Source organism: Notamacropus eugenii, chromosome 5 (assembly GCF_028372415.1).
Source record: "Notamacropus eugenii isolate mMacEug1 chromosome 5, mMacEug1.pri_v2, whole genome shotgun sequence".
Taxonomy (NCBI): domain Eukaryota; kingdom Metazoa; phylum Chordata; class Mammalia; order Diprotodontia; family Macropodidae; genus Notamacropus; species Notamacropus eugenii.
The window spans coordinates 130404984-130421269 of record NC_092876.1 but is presented as its reverse complement, the minus strand read 5'-3'; the positions used below and the strand labels follow the sequence as shown (position 1 = coordinate 130421269).

The window sequence follows — 16286 nt, the reverse complement described above, 5'->3', positions numbered from 1 at the left end:
TTGGATGCCTTGGTTTTTGTAATGAGTTCTCTGTCACCAAGGTTTTAAGTGGAGGTTGGATGACTACTTGGTGATATTTTATAAGATATTCATGTTTCAAGTGAGGGTTGGTCTAAAAGTCCTTTCCAATTTCTCCAACCTCTCTCAGGTCTCTGTATAGCTCAATCAAAAAGGAATCTGCTATGGTTGCTAAATGCACTATAAAAAGTATTCATATTCCATTACCCTGGACCTGTCTACCCCTCCTCTGTCCTGAGCCTTATGCTTTTCTGCATTTTGCTTAGCAACTTACATGAAGAAATAACAACATGAATATTAAATTTATCTAAGATATAAAACTGGAAGAAATTGGGTAACGGAATCAATCCCTCAAAGACCTCAGCAGTCTGAAATGATGAACTGTGTTGTTGTTTAGTCATGTCAGTCATGGCTGGCTCTTTATGACCCCATTGGGGATTTTCTTGGCAAAGATAAAGTGGTTTGCCATTTCCTTCTCCAGTTCGTTTCACAGATGAGGAAACGAGGCAAGTAAAGTTAAGTGACTTGCCCAGGGTTACACAACTAGTAAGTGCCTGAGGCCAGATTTGAGCTCAGGAATATGAGACTTTCTGACACCAGGCCTAACCCTTTATCTATCATATCACCTAACCTTGAATGGACTATAAGAATATTGAATTGAATAGTGATAAAAGTAATGTTCTGTATTTTGGTTGAAATAAAGAATAGGATGAGGGAAGGCAATTTGACGTAATTGTAGTTTGTGTGAAAAATACCTGGGGCTTTTAGTAACTGCAAGGTCACTCTGGCAGTGTAACACGGCAGCCAAAAGAGCTAAGGTGACCATAGGCCACATAAATAATCACTTCCTAGTGTTCAGAGCGATGAAATGATAGTCTCACTAAATTCTGCCACATCTCCTATCATCTTGGGATATAACCACTGAACTGATGCCATATTTGAATTGAGTTGGGTTCCTGGAGACACAAGATTCTAGCCTAATTTTAGCCTTCCCACAACCTCAACTATCCCCAGCTTCTCAGTGTTTGGACAGAGAACAATATACCATTGTCATATGTCATCATCACAGAACTTGAAAGTTCCAAATGGGAATCCAGTCCCATTGATCAGTCACCATCTCCTGGGGGGAAAATCCCCTTCTCTTCCCAGTACTTTGCTCCCTATCTAGTTCAGTTCTACCACTTCCAAGGCTCTTTTCTCTTCTACCCCTTTCCATTGTTATCTCTGGAACCCCTCAGTCCTGAAAAACTTCTCTTATTCTTTCTTCTGTTCAGTCTTTGTATATCTTCTTGTACTCATGGAAATCTGGCTTTCAGCAGAAGATGCTGCATCCCTGACCATCCTTCCTAGTGTTGGTTGCTCCTTTTATTGTCACACTGCACCAAGCAAATGCTTTGATATACTGGTGACCTCTTGTCCTATTACTATTCACATTCTGCTAGTCCTCAACCCTGGATCATCCTCTACCATCTACCATCTTTACTTTTATTTTTGATCTGTGTTTAATAATATTTGAAAAGTTATACCACATCGCCCACTCGAAATTTATGTTCTAATTTCAAATGCCTTCTTATTGTTGTTTGGCATCTTTTCCTTCCTTTTTAGTTGATTCTCAGTTCCACTCCCACAGCAACTGTTCCATACTTTCTTTTTTCTTTTCCAGCTCTTATACCACTCTTCCCATTCCCTCTCAGCAGAAGACCCCATCTTATTTTCTACTGTTCCAACCTTGCCTCTTTCAGTTGAAACTTCCCTCTCCAAGGTAACCTGCTCTCTTTTAGTTGCTTGATCTGATTTTTCTCAGTCCTGATCTTTTTTTACTTCTCTTTAGTATTTGACACTATAGACCTTTCCTCCTGGATATCCTGTGGTTCTTCTCTTATCTCTCTTATCACTTTTAAGTCTCTTATATGTGATCCTGTCTCCCTAACCATGACTATTTCCTAAGACTCTGTCCTAAATCTTTTTTTCTTATACCTTTATCTTCATGATCTTATTAACTCCCATGAATTCAATTATTGTCTCTATGCAGATGATTCTCAAATATAGACAGACACATACATATAAATGTGTAGATACCATGTGTACATATACACATATGTGTATGTGTGTGTTTGTATTTGTGTGTGAGAAGTCCTAGTCCTTCTCCTGAGGTCCAGTCCCACATTAACAACAGCTGCCTGTTGGACGTCTGCAGTTGGAGATCCCTAACTTATCGTGTCCAAAATGGAACTCATCTCTCTTAAATCCAGTCTTTTTTCAAATTGCCTCCCTTTTTTGAGGATACCACCATCTTTTCAGTCATCTAAATTTGAAATCTCATTACCCTTTTAGTGAAATCCCTAAGTGAGGATGGGGGAGGTAGTTGATAATATACTGTAGTAAAATCCCATGACTTTGGATTTGGGAGTAGTTATAGGGTTGTCAGCTTTCAGAGCTGCTGCTTTTCTTCTCTCCTTGAGGAGAGGATGTTATTTTTTGAACTGGCAAACAACTTAGAAATCTACAGGTAGTTCTAACTGTAGGAACTATCTAGAGCCAGAATTCTTATCCTTTTTTGTGTTGTTGGCCCCATTGGCAGTCTGGTAATGCCTGTGGATGCTTTCTTAGAATATGGTGTTTATTTTTTTGAGTCCCTAATTTAAGGAACTGTTAAAGTCATAAGATAATGAAAATAAAGATATAATTTTTTCCTATCTAAATTCATGGATCCCCAGAAATCTGTGTACCCCAGATTAAGAATCCTTGATATAGAGAATGGATTCCTAAGGCCCTTCAGTCTTTGAAATATTTTTTTCTCTTTGCCTCAGCATGATATCAGCAGGTTGTCAACAAAGCAAGGTACTTAAAAAACAAGATAGTTCCTATGTGAATGAGCTTTACTTTTATGAACTAAAATTAAGATGTTGCCTTAAAAAAATCCCACAGTCTAATCTTTTTGTTAGCCATTTGAAAAAGTTCATGGGGGTAGTGTGGTGTAGTAAAAAAAAAAAAAACAACCCTATATTTGGAGTCAAGGGACCTGGATTCAAATTCTGTTGCTGCTATTTATGACCTTGGCTATGTTATTTAACTTCTCTTTACCTCAACTTCCACATCTTTAAAATGATTGGATTAGGTGATCTTGAAGGTCCTAATGTGTGCTTGAAATGTGCACAGTGGATAATATTCTCAGAATAATTACTAGGAATTTTTTTTCCAGTGAAATGACTAACGGTGATGTAACTTTTGCTGCTCAGATCTGGTGATTAATCAGTCTCTACCACATTGAACCCTGAGTTTCTGTTTACTACCTAGGTTGAATGTGTGTAGTGGCAGTGTTTTCCACATTCCTTAAGTGTTACCACACATCACATAGAAGCATTGCTTTCTAAATATAAGTAACCCAACTAAAAAAGGAAAAACAGTTTGTTTAGATGTTTTAGATGTTGAAAGTGACTTCAAAACCAATATTTATCTATCTGAAAGGATGGAAAATTGTTAGAAAGTTTAGTGATAAATATTTTATTTAGACCTTTGAAATTTTAGCATTTAAGCAAGGACAGATACATAGGAAATTTGACTTTTGGGAAGATTTTAAGATAGCTTTCCTTTGTGTATAGCTTTCACAGTATCTTCATTGTGGCAAAGTAGGAGATATCATGAACAAAGCTTAAATTGTACATCTTTGAAGTAGAGGTTGGATGATTGTTTGTCGGGAATGTTGTAGAGGGGATTCCTTCTCAGGTAGGAACTGGAGGAGACCTTAGGAGCATGTCTGAAGCTGAATTTGAACCCAGCTCTTCCTGATGCCAGGCCTGGTGCTCTATCCACTGTGTCACCCAGCTGCCATGCAGTCTAACTTTCATTTTACAGATTAAGAAACTGAGGCCTACAGAGGTGAAGTGACTTGCTCACAGTCACACAGGTAGAAAATGGCAGAACGAGGATATGAATTTGGGACCTTTGACTTCAGATCCAGTGTTCTTGACCTGGGCTCATGGACTCTGAGCCCTAATTAATTGTAAGGAAGAATCTAGTGACTAGATTCCAGTCACTCTTTTGAGGTCCTTTTTAACTCTGCAGTTTTCTGTGTGATGCTTCAAATAGTCTCATCCCTCTAATGAAACTAGGCCTAGTCTAAAAGGCATGATTTTTAATATAATTTAACGTATAATACACACTTCATTGACACAATTACTGGGATTCTGGGTAGAAAATCTTGTGTTCTGATAGTAGAGACAGAAAATAGGAATCACCTCATTACCACTCATACATCTTGACTGAATATCATTCATTAATTCACCTGCTTGTTCTATTATGTACTGTGATTGTCTATGTATCTTTATTATTAGCTACTAGACTGTAAAGTCCATAAGGGTAGGGGTTATTTTTTTCTTCTTCGTAGCTCCCTCAGAGCTCGTTGAAGTGCTTTACACATCATAATGTTTTACACCAGACCATAATAAATGTTTGAATTGATTTGAATACCAATTCCCTCTTTGAAAAGTACATTAAAGTATTTTCCTTTTATCTTTCCCTGCAGACTTTATATTCAGAGCACCAATCAAATTAAGTAAACCAGGGGAACTTCGAGAAGAGTATGAAAGCCTAAGAAAGGTATAGTATTCAGTTTAACCCTGATTTTCATTTTTTTGGAAGTAACTTGAAATAGTAATGGTAGTGAACACTTGGTAAGAATTTGGATTTATTATTAGCAATATTCTTTGGCTGCCTGGGTGAAAATTTACATTCACAAGTACCATTCCTTACTGCCTCTCATCTACACCCATCTCTTCTCTTAATCTCCATGGTCCCTGTCCTGCCATTTTTTCCATTCTCTTGTGCTTTCTGAAATCCCTATTTTGTTGCTAACAACCTTCTGTTTCTCAGAAACTTGGCTATCACCACAAAATATTTTTTTCTTTCTCTTGTATTAGATACATCTTTTCTCATGTTTAAAGACACACTGGAGCAGAGGGAAGAAAAGTAGCCATTTTCTTTGTTTCTCACTGACAGTTGCAAAGCCTCCCTTTGATGTCCTGATTCAGAAATCTCTTCTCTGAAGTTCACTCCTTCCATCCCTGTAGCCCAATCCAGACCTTTTTTATAATCATTTGCAGTGTTCCAGGTCATTCCCCCTCCTTTTTCAAGGAGTTCACTACTTGGCTCCATAGAATTCTTTTTCTTCTCAATCCTTGCCTTCATTCTTAAAGACATCTGGATACATGTTAGTGTTTCCTTTATTACTCTAGTTTTGTAGTTCATTAACCTCAGCTACCATGACTTTCATTTCACCTTGGAAACATACAGAGATACCCATGTCCTTGATTTTGCTGTCATCTGGTCCAGCCTCCTCATTTTACAAATGAGTAAGTTGGAGCCCAGGGAGCTGAAGTGACTTGCCCAAAATTACCTATTTTGTGGTAGTGTCACAAGCAAGATTTGAATCCAGGTCTATTGGCTCCCGAGCCAACATTCTTTGCATTGTTCAGGACTCAGAAATTCCTGTATTGGATCAAAACTTGCTAGCCTTGCATTTCTGTCTCTGTTTCACTTCTTCCAAAGCAGATAGTCATCCTTACCATGGCCTACAGTGGCTTTACCTGTCTTTGCTCTACCAGTCTGTTGTCTCTGCTGTGGTCTCACTTCAGTTTTGACTTTAAAAAGTCCAACTGGGCTCTGTTCTCTGCTCTTGAATCTCTTGACCCCTGGTCCTACCCTGGCTCATGCCTTGGCAAACCACACTCTGGCTTATCTGTACCATCCATTTTCTTCATTCCTGTTTGAGTGTTGTTGATGGGGAAAGACACACAACCAGTGACTGAGTCCACTACATATTTGTAGTTTCATTTGTGGACTCACACAGCTACACGACAATCCTTTTCTCCTGCTTTGATTTACTCTTATCTTCCCATAGTTTCTCTTATTTCCTTTCCTCAATCCTCTTGCAACATCTTCTCTCCTTTTAACAGATAGCTGTTATGTAGTACAAATCCCTTCCTCATTTTCTCCTCTTTCATTCTGGTCTCTAGTAAGGAGGTGGCTACTCTCCTAAATTCAGTTTCTTGGCTTCAGTGCCCTTCATCTTGTCCCTTTCTTTCTTCTTACAGAACTTAGATCTTTGATCTCCTTAATCTCTTCTACAAATTAGCTTGAATTTACTCATCCATTGCCTCTTGTCTGGACTATTACAATAGCTTCCTAATTTTCTCCCTGCATTTAGCCTCTCTCTCCTCTCCATTCCATCTTCCATATAGCTACTGAATTGACATTCCTGCAGCACAAGTTTGACCATGTCACACTCCCCTGCCCAAGAAACTTTAGTGTAGGTCTAATCTAGAGTAAACTATAAATTCTTGTTTGACATTTTCATACTTTACATTCAGACTGTCTTTCTAGGCTTGTTACAAATTGTTGTCATTTGCCCCCATAGTTTCAACCAAACTGAACTGCTTGCTTTTTCCTGTATATAACATTTTCATCTTCTGCCTCCTTGTCTTTATAAAGGCTGTCCTTGCCATTCCTGGAAACACTCTCCTTCTTTCCTGCCTTTTGGAGTATCTGTTTCCCTTTAAGGCTCAGATCAAGTGCTACCTCTTACATGAATTCTATCTTGACCAAACTCGCTCCTTTTGCCCCCCAATTTATTACTGCTCTTTTCCCTGACAGAAAAGACTTGGAAGAGCTTAGCACAGTGCCTAGCACATAAGAGGTGCTTAATAAATGTTTATTGAATTAAAGAGACTTTGTAATTATTTTGTATGCACTTATCTGTACATATTGTATCCCCCAGTACAAAGGAAGCTCCTTGTAGACAGAGATTTGTTTTGTTTTTGTCTTTTTAACCTCAGTACTTGCCACATAGTAGGCACTTAGTAAATAGTTGTTGAATTGATATGAATCTGTTTTCATGTTGTATTTATATACATGTGGTATATATAAGTTCTTTGATAGCAGGTTTATTTTTGTGTTTGTATCCCTAGCAGAGTACTTTGAGTAAAGGTCTTTAATAAATGGTTGTTGAGTTGAGCGCAGATTATTATTTATACAGTTTTTACAGATGAAGGAAGTGAGACAACTTCATTGTGTGGCTAGCACAGGGTCAGTCTAGGTCTTTGGACTCCAGAGTCTAGTGGTCTTTCCATGTATCACATTGGCTTTCCAAGGGATTCATTTGGTGAAATATACACTATTTCTCTCCTATTATCTTCCATGTGCAAGACCCAGAGAGTTATAGGGAATGATGTTAGAAATAGTGTATGCTTTGGTAAAGAATTAGTCACAGTGATTTAAACAAGCACCTGGATTTTTACAGCTGAAAATATGATTGTCATGGTATAGGTTCAAAATCTATAACAGCAGAATGTACTTTGAGTGAATTTACAGAGTAATAGAATTTCAGAGTTAGAAGAGTCCTTAGAGACATCTCAAAATCCAGTCCATTCCTGAACAAGAAACCCCTCCACAACTTTAGTGATAGATATGTGGTCATCTAGCCTTTGCTCGCAATCTCCTGAGGAGAGAGAATCTATCAACCTTCTGAGAAAGTCGATGCTACTTTTAGATAGATTTAATTATTAAGATACTTCCTTCCTCTTCTTTTTTTTAAATCAAGTTTCACTTTGCCTCTTTGCAACTTCTCCATTCCTACTCCTGGCACCTATCAGAACAAGTATATTCCCTCTTCGTTTGACTATCCCATGCAGTGCAGTGGCTCTTCCAAGCCTTTTCATTCCTCTCAGACCTCCCTAGACTTTTTCTACCCCCAATCTCTCAACTGAGAATGTTGCCTCATATTTTACAGAAAAAATTGAAGCTATTCACTAATAGCTCCATTTTCCCTCCTCCTCATCTTTTCTCCTCTTTCATTCCATCTCAGATGAAGAGGTGGCCCTTCTCTTTGCCAAGGCAAACTCCTCTACAGGCACAAATGATCCCATTCCTATCTGTCTTCTCTAGCAGATTGTCCCCTGTAGCAGATTGTCCCCTCTGTCATTCCCATTCTCTCTAACCTTCAGTTTCTCCCTGTAAACTGGCTACTTCCCTACTATCTGCAAATCTACAACTCATTTTCAAAAAACCATCACCTGATCTAACCTCCTCCACTTTCTTCCCTTTTGTGGCGAAACTTGAGAAAGCCATCTACAGTTCGTTCCTCCATTTCCTTTCTTCTTTCTTCACCTTCAACTGAAACTGCTCTTTCCAAAGTTATCGGTGATCTATTAATTGCCAAATGTAATAACCTTTTCTCAGTTTTAATCCTTCTTGACCTTTTTGTAGCCTTTGATCACCCTCTTCTCCTCAAGTATTCTCTTCTTTAGGTTTTTGGGTCACTGCTTTCTCCTGATTCTCTTCCTACTTATCCAACTGCTCCTTCTCAGTCTCCTTTACTGAATATTCACCCAGGCCACTGTAGTTGGTTGTCCCCTAGGACTTTGTACAGGGTTATCTTTTCTTGTCCCTCTATGTTGTTTGACTTGGTGATTTCATCGGTTTCCATGGATTGAATTATCATCTCTAAGTTGATGGTTTTTAAATCTACTTTTATAGGCCTAACCTCTCTCCTGTCTTCCAGTCTTACATCTCTAACTGCTTTTCAGATATTTCAAACTAGATATCCAGTAGACATCTTAAATTCAACATTTAAAACTGAGCTAATTAAATTTCCCCCTCCCCCCCAAACAATCCTTTCTTCCTGACATGTCTGTTACTGTTGAGGAATCTATAATCTTCCTAGTCATGGAAGCTCATGACCTGGGTTTCATTCTTGACTCCTCACTTTCAGCCCTCTTATTCAATCTGCCACTAAGTCTTGTTAATTTGATTTAGGTAACATTTCTTGGATATTCCCCTTATCTCCTGACACTGTTACTATTCTAGTGCAAGCAGTTATCACCTTACTTCCTGGACTGTTGCCTGGTTGTTCTCCCTGCCTTAAGTCTCTCCTCTCTCTCAACTATGTACTCATCTATCTAATTGATCTTTCTAAAGTGTAGGTGTAACTATACTTCACTCCTCTCTTCAGTAAATCCTTATGGTTCCTGTTGCCTCCAGAATCAAATATATAATTCTCCGGCTTTTAAAGCCTTCATTATCTGGCCCTTCACCACTTTTCCAGTCTTATATCTCACTCCTCTGTTCCCTTCCCCCTCTGCCTTTTGCTCTTCAATTCAGTGTTCCTGGATATCCTGGCTGTTTTCTCATACAAGGCACAAGCAGGAAAGGCTGCGTGGAACTTTGAAGAAATCTACAGAATCTAAGAAGTGGAAGTGAGGGGAAAAACCATTGGATTTGATGTTAAAGGTCTTGGGTTTAAATTCTGATTCTGACATTTATTACCTGTTTGACTTTCAGGCAAGTCATTTATCTTCTCTGGGCTTCAGTCCCTTCAATCTATAACGTGAGGGGTTTGTACTAGATGATCTTTAGGATCATTTCCAGCTCTGAGGTATGATCCCATAATTGCTGTCCCCATTTTACACATTAAAAAAGCTCAGAGAAATTAAATGACTTGCCTGTATCCAATATATAGGCTGAGAAACAAGGATACAACCAGATCTCCAAAGGGGCAGTATACATCTGTTAACTTAGCCAACAGTGGAGATTGGGACCTTAAGTGAAATCAGTTATCTTGAGGCCATGACAAGGGAAAGAAGAGTATGAATGGTTATGTGAAAGCCTCATTCCAGACCCAGGATGCAGATTATACTAGGCTCCTGCCACCTTCTCAGTTCTTTGTTGGCCATCTGGGGTTGTTGTGCACAAGAGAGAGGTTGTCTAGGGTGGAGACTGCTTGTCACAAGAAAAGTTTGACCTTGAAAATAAGGGGGTTATTTAGATTTTCACTGTCATTTATTAGTTATCAACTGTCATTTATTAGCTATCAACCATGGACAAATCCTTTAACCTTTTGGAAATTCAGATTAGGTTTCCTTTTTTTAAACAATAAAATGGGGATAATAACACTTGTAGTGCTTGTTTCACAAGGTTATAATGAAGAAAGTGATCTGTAAAGGGCTGCATAAATGTGAACTCTTAGCATCATCATTGTTACTTCCATCTTCTTATGTGTGTTTTACCTGCTGACTTTCTCCTAAAGAGAAATTATGAACTTTTTGAGGGCAGGGGCTGTTTTGCCTTTTTGTATATCCCATAATGCTTAGCATTGTGTGCTTAGCACATAGTAGGTTCTTAATAAATACTTATGAACTGACTGCCTGACTAAAGACACTTGCCATGGCCACCCTGTCAGGTGTTGCTTCTTCATTCCTGCACCCTTCCTGATTTTTACTGCCCTTAACAATTAGGAGATTGGGAGAAATTAGTATACTCTTGTTGTTTCTCACTGCTGTTTACCTCATTCTGCTGTCATTATTCCGCTTTGAGATTTTTCCCATTCTGGACCTCAGGCCCTCATCTATAAAATGAGAGAGTTGAACTAGCTGATCTTTGGGATCATTTCCAGCTCTGAGGTATGATGTATAATTGTTATCTACATTTTAAAAAAATGCTCAGAGAAATTAAATTACTTGCCATATGCAGATAATTAGTAAGGGATAGGTTGTCTGATTTTTTTAAAGTTTTCCCCAGTCTACTATACTATCTAGTTCAGAGCCTCATTGCTACAATCTCTCAACTTTTAAGTCACTCTCTCCTTTCTCCAAGGAGTTTAGTACATAGTTCTAAGGCTTCCTCTCCTTCCTATTCCCATGGTCAAATCTGTGCTTAAAGAAAGTAGACTTTCTGCTTTGGCAGAAGTGTGGAGGATGGACTGGAATGGAGAGAGCCTTGAGGCAAGAAGATCAATTAGGAAACTTGTATCATTCTAGACAAGAGGTGATGAGGACCTTACCTAAGGTTGGTAGTGTGAGAGTAGAGAGAAGGGATCAAACTTTAAGTTGTTCGTGATGTAGAAACATTGAGATTTGGCAACTAATTTTGTATGTAGAGCAAGGGAGAATGATAATGCTGAGGTTATTAATGTGAGAGACTATATGACAGAACAGTTCATAGAGGACTAGTTGGGTGAGCTGTAAGATCTGGGCATCTCCATCAGACTATAAAACATTTACTCCCCCAAAATGCTTTTGATCTTGCACCATACCACACATCACAAAAGATAAAGAAATGTATCCAAGATGGAAAAAAAAATATTTCAGTGCTCTGAGAACTTGCCTGATTTAACTCCCATTGAAAACGCATGAGCTTAGAAAAATAAGTTTTTCATCAATCCAAGACTTAATATCCATTGTGATAGAAGTATGGTTTCAAGATGAAAAATGAAAGAATGTGTGTCAAAATCTTATGAACTTAACGCCAAATCCTGTAGAAAAATTGTAGCAAGAGTATATGGCCTGTTAAATGTTTAAAGACATACAAAATTTGTCAGTAAGTTTATTTTACTATGACCCAAATATTTCACATATCCCTGTACTCACCTTAACAGCTGTTCCAGACTTTCACCTCTCCTTAAGTGCCCAATGGCACCTCAACTTCTTACTTTTTAGGTAGAGTGTCTTGCTTCGTACTTTACTGAGATTTTGAGACCTTCTCCCATGAGCTCCCTTATGATGGGTAGGTATCAGAATGGGTAGAGTGCAGGACTTGGAGCCAGAAGACCTGAGGTTGAATTGTGTTCCAGACAGTTACTAGTTCTGTGACTCTGGACAAATCGTTTAATCTCTTTTTGCCTCAGTTTCCTCACCTTTTAAAATGGATGTTTTAATAACACTTTCCTCACAGGGCTCTTATGAGGATCAAATGAGTTAACATACGTAAAGCACTTTATACTCTCAGGGTCTAGCGTGGTGCCTTACACAGGAAAGATGTTTCAGAAATGTTTTTGGTTAAATGAATGATTTCTAGAATGTCCTTCTACCTTCTGAGACACTGCCTACAGAAAGTGAATTGCCTATTCTATGGCAATATTATATGCTCTGTGGAAATAATTGAACTTTTCCCTCCTAGATAGCAGAATGCTTATTTATCATTTTTGTATTTTGAAGAATTAATTCAGTTCTAAAAGTCCTGCTCAACAGTAAGACTGAAGTTGTTGTCATCATCTTTGTGAATAAGTAGGTAAATAAGCATACTTTTTAATGACTTTTATTAGAGTTGGAAGAAATTTAAACCAGTTCACTTATTTTATTATTGTACTTGAGAAAAAGTGCATGGTGCAGTGAAAAGAATATCAAACCACCAAAGGCCTAGATTTGAGTCTTTGGTCTGTGACTTACTAGCTGTGTGATCTTGAGCAAGTCCTTTCATCTTGCTGGGTCCCAATTTATTCATCTATAAAATGGAGATAATAATAGTGTACCTTTTCTCACCAAGAGCATTGTGAAGATGAAATCAGATATGCTAAGTGGCACAGTGAATCGAAGATGGGACTTGGAGGCAGGAAGATTTGAGTTCATATTCTGCCTCACAGACTTGTTGTGTGATCCTGAGCAAGTCACTTAACTTTTCTCAGCCTCAGTTTCCTTGAATATAAAATGGAGATTATAATAACACCTCTTAAGGTAAGGATCAAGTGAGATGATGTATGGAAATTGCTGTGCAAACCTTAAATGCTAGAGATTATTATAATTAATTTGATTCAGTGAACATTAAGTGACTACTCTGTGCAAAATTTGATACTTTTTATATTAAATCTGAGTATTTAAATCTGAGGGATTATTCTGGTAAGATACAGTCTGGCACAGTGGATAGAACTAACCAAGGGCCAGGAAGGCCTAGGTTCAAGACTCGTCATTGACGTCCTATTTGTGTGTCCCTGGGCAGAGCACTTCATCTCTCTGTGTTCCTGGCAGCTCTTTCAGATGCAGAGAAGGTACCAGTCTGCATTGTTAAAGGGAGTTTCTCACCAGTTCTTTATGCTATTGAATTCATAGATTCAGTCCCTACCCTCAGTTCCTTTTATTATAGCATCATTAGGTTCATGTGTGAGTTGGATTAGATGATTTATGAGATGTCTTGAAACTCTGAGATTCTGTGATTGTGTTAAAGGATGAGTAGAAAGGGAAAAGACCTCATTTCTAGATTACTTCTTTCCCTTTGCAGAAAACAAAGCTATTAGAAAGCTAGTTTTGGTAAATCAGCATATCACAAATGGTTTAGACTGGTCTTTGAATTTTTGCTAATAACTTTGTAAGACAGTTTGTTTTCTTTCTTCTCTTCTCTCACTGGTTATTTTTGGAGTAGTCTTCATTGTTGGTTGAATCACCGAAGTAGTGAGAAGGTGACTAACCCCTCAGAAAATAAACAAAATAATTAGTGTGATAAATTTTATGAACCTTAGGGTCCTATTAATATCTTTAAAAATCCTTCTGATGAGTTAAGCCCAAATTGAGGATAGAATCCTCTTTGAAAAGCTCTCTTTACTGAAATGCTTTTTTTGCTTTGCTCAATTTTTTTCTGCCTTAAAATTCATTTCATCAAACATTGAAAACTTGCTCTGTATGAGATACTTTGGCACTTAGGCATTTGTTGTTATTCAGTTGTTTCAGTCATGTCTGATTTTTCATGACCCCATTTGGGGTTTTTTGGCAAAGATACTGAAGTGGTTTGCCATTTCCTCTTAAGCTCACTTTACGGATGAAGAAACTGAGGCAAACAGGGTCAAGTGACTTGTCCAGGTCACACAGCAAGTGTCTGAGGCTGGATTCGAATTCAGGAAGATGAGTCTTCCTGACTCCAGTCCTGGCATTAACCACTGCATGCCCACTTAGGTGTACAAAGATGAAAATAATACAGTTCCTATACACAAGGAGCTTAAAATCTTGGAATGGGGATAGTATGTAAGATCATAGACTTAAAGCTGAAAGGTAACACTATCTAGCCCAATTCCTTTATTTTACGTGAAGAAACTAAGGCACAGAGAACATATGAGTGCTGACATAGTATAGTAGAAAAAGCACTGGAGCAGATTAGGAAGACCTGGGTGGAAATTCTTCCTTTGACATTTAATAGCCTGGTAACTGTGGGCAAGTCCTTTAGTATCAGCTTCATTTTTTATCATCTGTAACATGAGGATAATAATACTTGTATCTAAAATCTTGTTACAAAAAAAGGCAGCTGACAAGATATCACTAATTTCTGTAATGCTTATTTGCATATCAGTAAAATTTTTAGAGAGTCCCTGGCACATATTGAGGAGGACATCCTCCATGAAAGCGTGAGAATGGACTGAGTTGTCTTTTACAAGCAGCATTCTTTCTATAGTAGGCCACAGAGTTAATGGAAAGTTGTGCAGACTGCAAGATCTAATAATAGTCTAGTTTGGCTGGGTTGTAGATCATATAAAAGGAAAATATCAAGGATGCTTTTAAAATAGTTCAGGAGAGAGGTCATTTCAGTCTGAACTTCGAATCTTTGTGATAATAACAACTAACATTTCTGTAGTGCTTCCTATGTGCCAGACCCTGCGCTGAGCATTTCACAATATTATCGCATTTCATCCTTAAAATTACCCAGGGAGGGAGATGAGGAAACTGAGGCCAAAAGGTTAAGTGACTTGCCCAGGGTCACATAGCTAGTAAGTATCCAAGACCAGATTTGAACTCAGGTCTTGCAGGTCTAGCTTTCTATCCAGTTGTACCACTTGACTGCCCTAGCTGCCTTCATTAGTAGTTGTAATGAAGATTGAACATAGGAAATGGATATGAGTGAGAGTACAGAGGTAGAATTTATAGAACAGTTTATAGTGGCTTCAGTAATTAGGGTTACAGGATGGCAAACAAAAAGAAAAGGTCAGAGATGATTTTGAGTTTTCTGACTCTAATTGAATATTGTACAGTTTTGTAATAAACTATATTTAAATGTTCTTTTAAACCTAGGTAGTTATGATGTATAGTATTAAGCTAGCTTGTTCTGTTGAAGATAAAGACAAGTTGATCTTAGTAATTTCTAGTAACATAATTCTTTTTAAGTTTCATTCAGCAAGCATTTATAAAGCACTGTGATAGAAGTCTGAAAGGTAAGATAGAGCCAGAAAGGCTTTAGATATCAAGACTTTAGATATCAAAAATATCAAATATTTTGAAATATCAAAAATTGTGAAAGGCTGTAAAACTGAGGGTTTTATATCTTATACCAGAGAGCCACTGGAATTTCACCATTGTGTTGTATGGTGGAAAGGATCCTGGACCTGAGTAAACCAACATATATTAGTTTACTTACTACTTGTGACCCTGGGTAAATCATTATCAAGAGATGTTTTCTCATTTCTAAAGTAGAGAGGTTAAGATTCTATTAACTGTAAGGTCCCTTCCAGCTCTTCAAATCCATCTTGTACAACTTTTCAAATATTTCCCTTCAGTCCTAGGATTTAAAGCCAAATGAACTCAAGCTTGTGACATTTCTTCCATTCCCTATGATTTTTGAAAGATTATAAACATCAGTTAAATAGTCAAACCCGCTAATCTTTTGAGGACCTTGAGATATGGTTTACCATGGCCTGGAGCTTGAATACCTCAGTGACACAAATAGTCAATGGCAGAACTGGAATAAAGCCCAAGGCACTCTCCATTGTACCATACTGTGGTCACTGGGTGTGTTTTCATGCTTTTGTTCTCCTCTCCCCCCCTGACATGCACTGACATGTTCTGACATGTTTCTTCTCTGGGCTAGGAGTAGTGCAGAGGTTTACCTTGTAGGAGTAGTGCCAGTCACATTTTTAAGGATAAGTTAACTACATGGTTTCAAGGAAGAGAAGAAACCTCAGATAAGTAAGTTTTCAGCCTTTTGTTACAAGCATTTTTTATTTTGATTGATATTTGTGAATATACTATCATTTTTTGCATGAGAACCTAAAAATATGCTCTCCATACTTTTTTTTCCACTCCTAAACTTCTTATACAGAGATTTAAAAAAAAAAATCAAATTAGTATACTTATGAAAAGAAAATACAGAGAATCTAAGGCCTTAAGGTCTAATTTAATCAAAGGCATGGGTTATCTGTACCTTTCTTTCATATCTTCATATGGTCTTCCCCATCTCCAGTTTGGGAAGATTTGTGAGAGAATAGGCAAGGCCCTTTGGTTAAGTTCTTGAGGACCCACCACAAAATGACATTGGATTATATTTGAAAAACCAATGAAGAAAGTCATGCATATGCAAATACTGGAAGCTGCTTGTGATCTAGGTTGGAGGAACAATGACTTCTTCATGAAGGCCAACTTCAGTTAAATTTGGTTCAAATAGAAATGACAAATACATGCTTTTGTGTTTTTCCTAAATGTAAAAATTAACCCTTTATACAATAGTTATAAAACTAATTAAAAGTA

The 16286-nt window shown here is 37.8% G+C and overlaps 1 protein-coding gene across 2 annotated transcripts in view; it reads left to right on the top strand.

Annotated features, from left to right (window-relative positions):
• RNF169 (ring finger protein 169) overlaps positions 1-16286 on the top strand; it is an 85337-nt gene that overhangs the window by 21350 nt on the left and 47701 nt on the right. For both annotated transcript variants that reach the window (XM_072610846.1, XM_072610845.1), the window contains exon 2: positions 4544-4617. In XM_072610846.1, coding sequence (XP_072466947.1) covers positions 4544-4617 — 74 coding nt within the window. The remainder of the gene's footprint in view (positions 1-4543; positions 4618-16286) is intronic.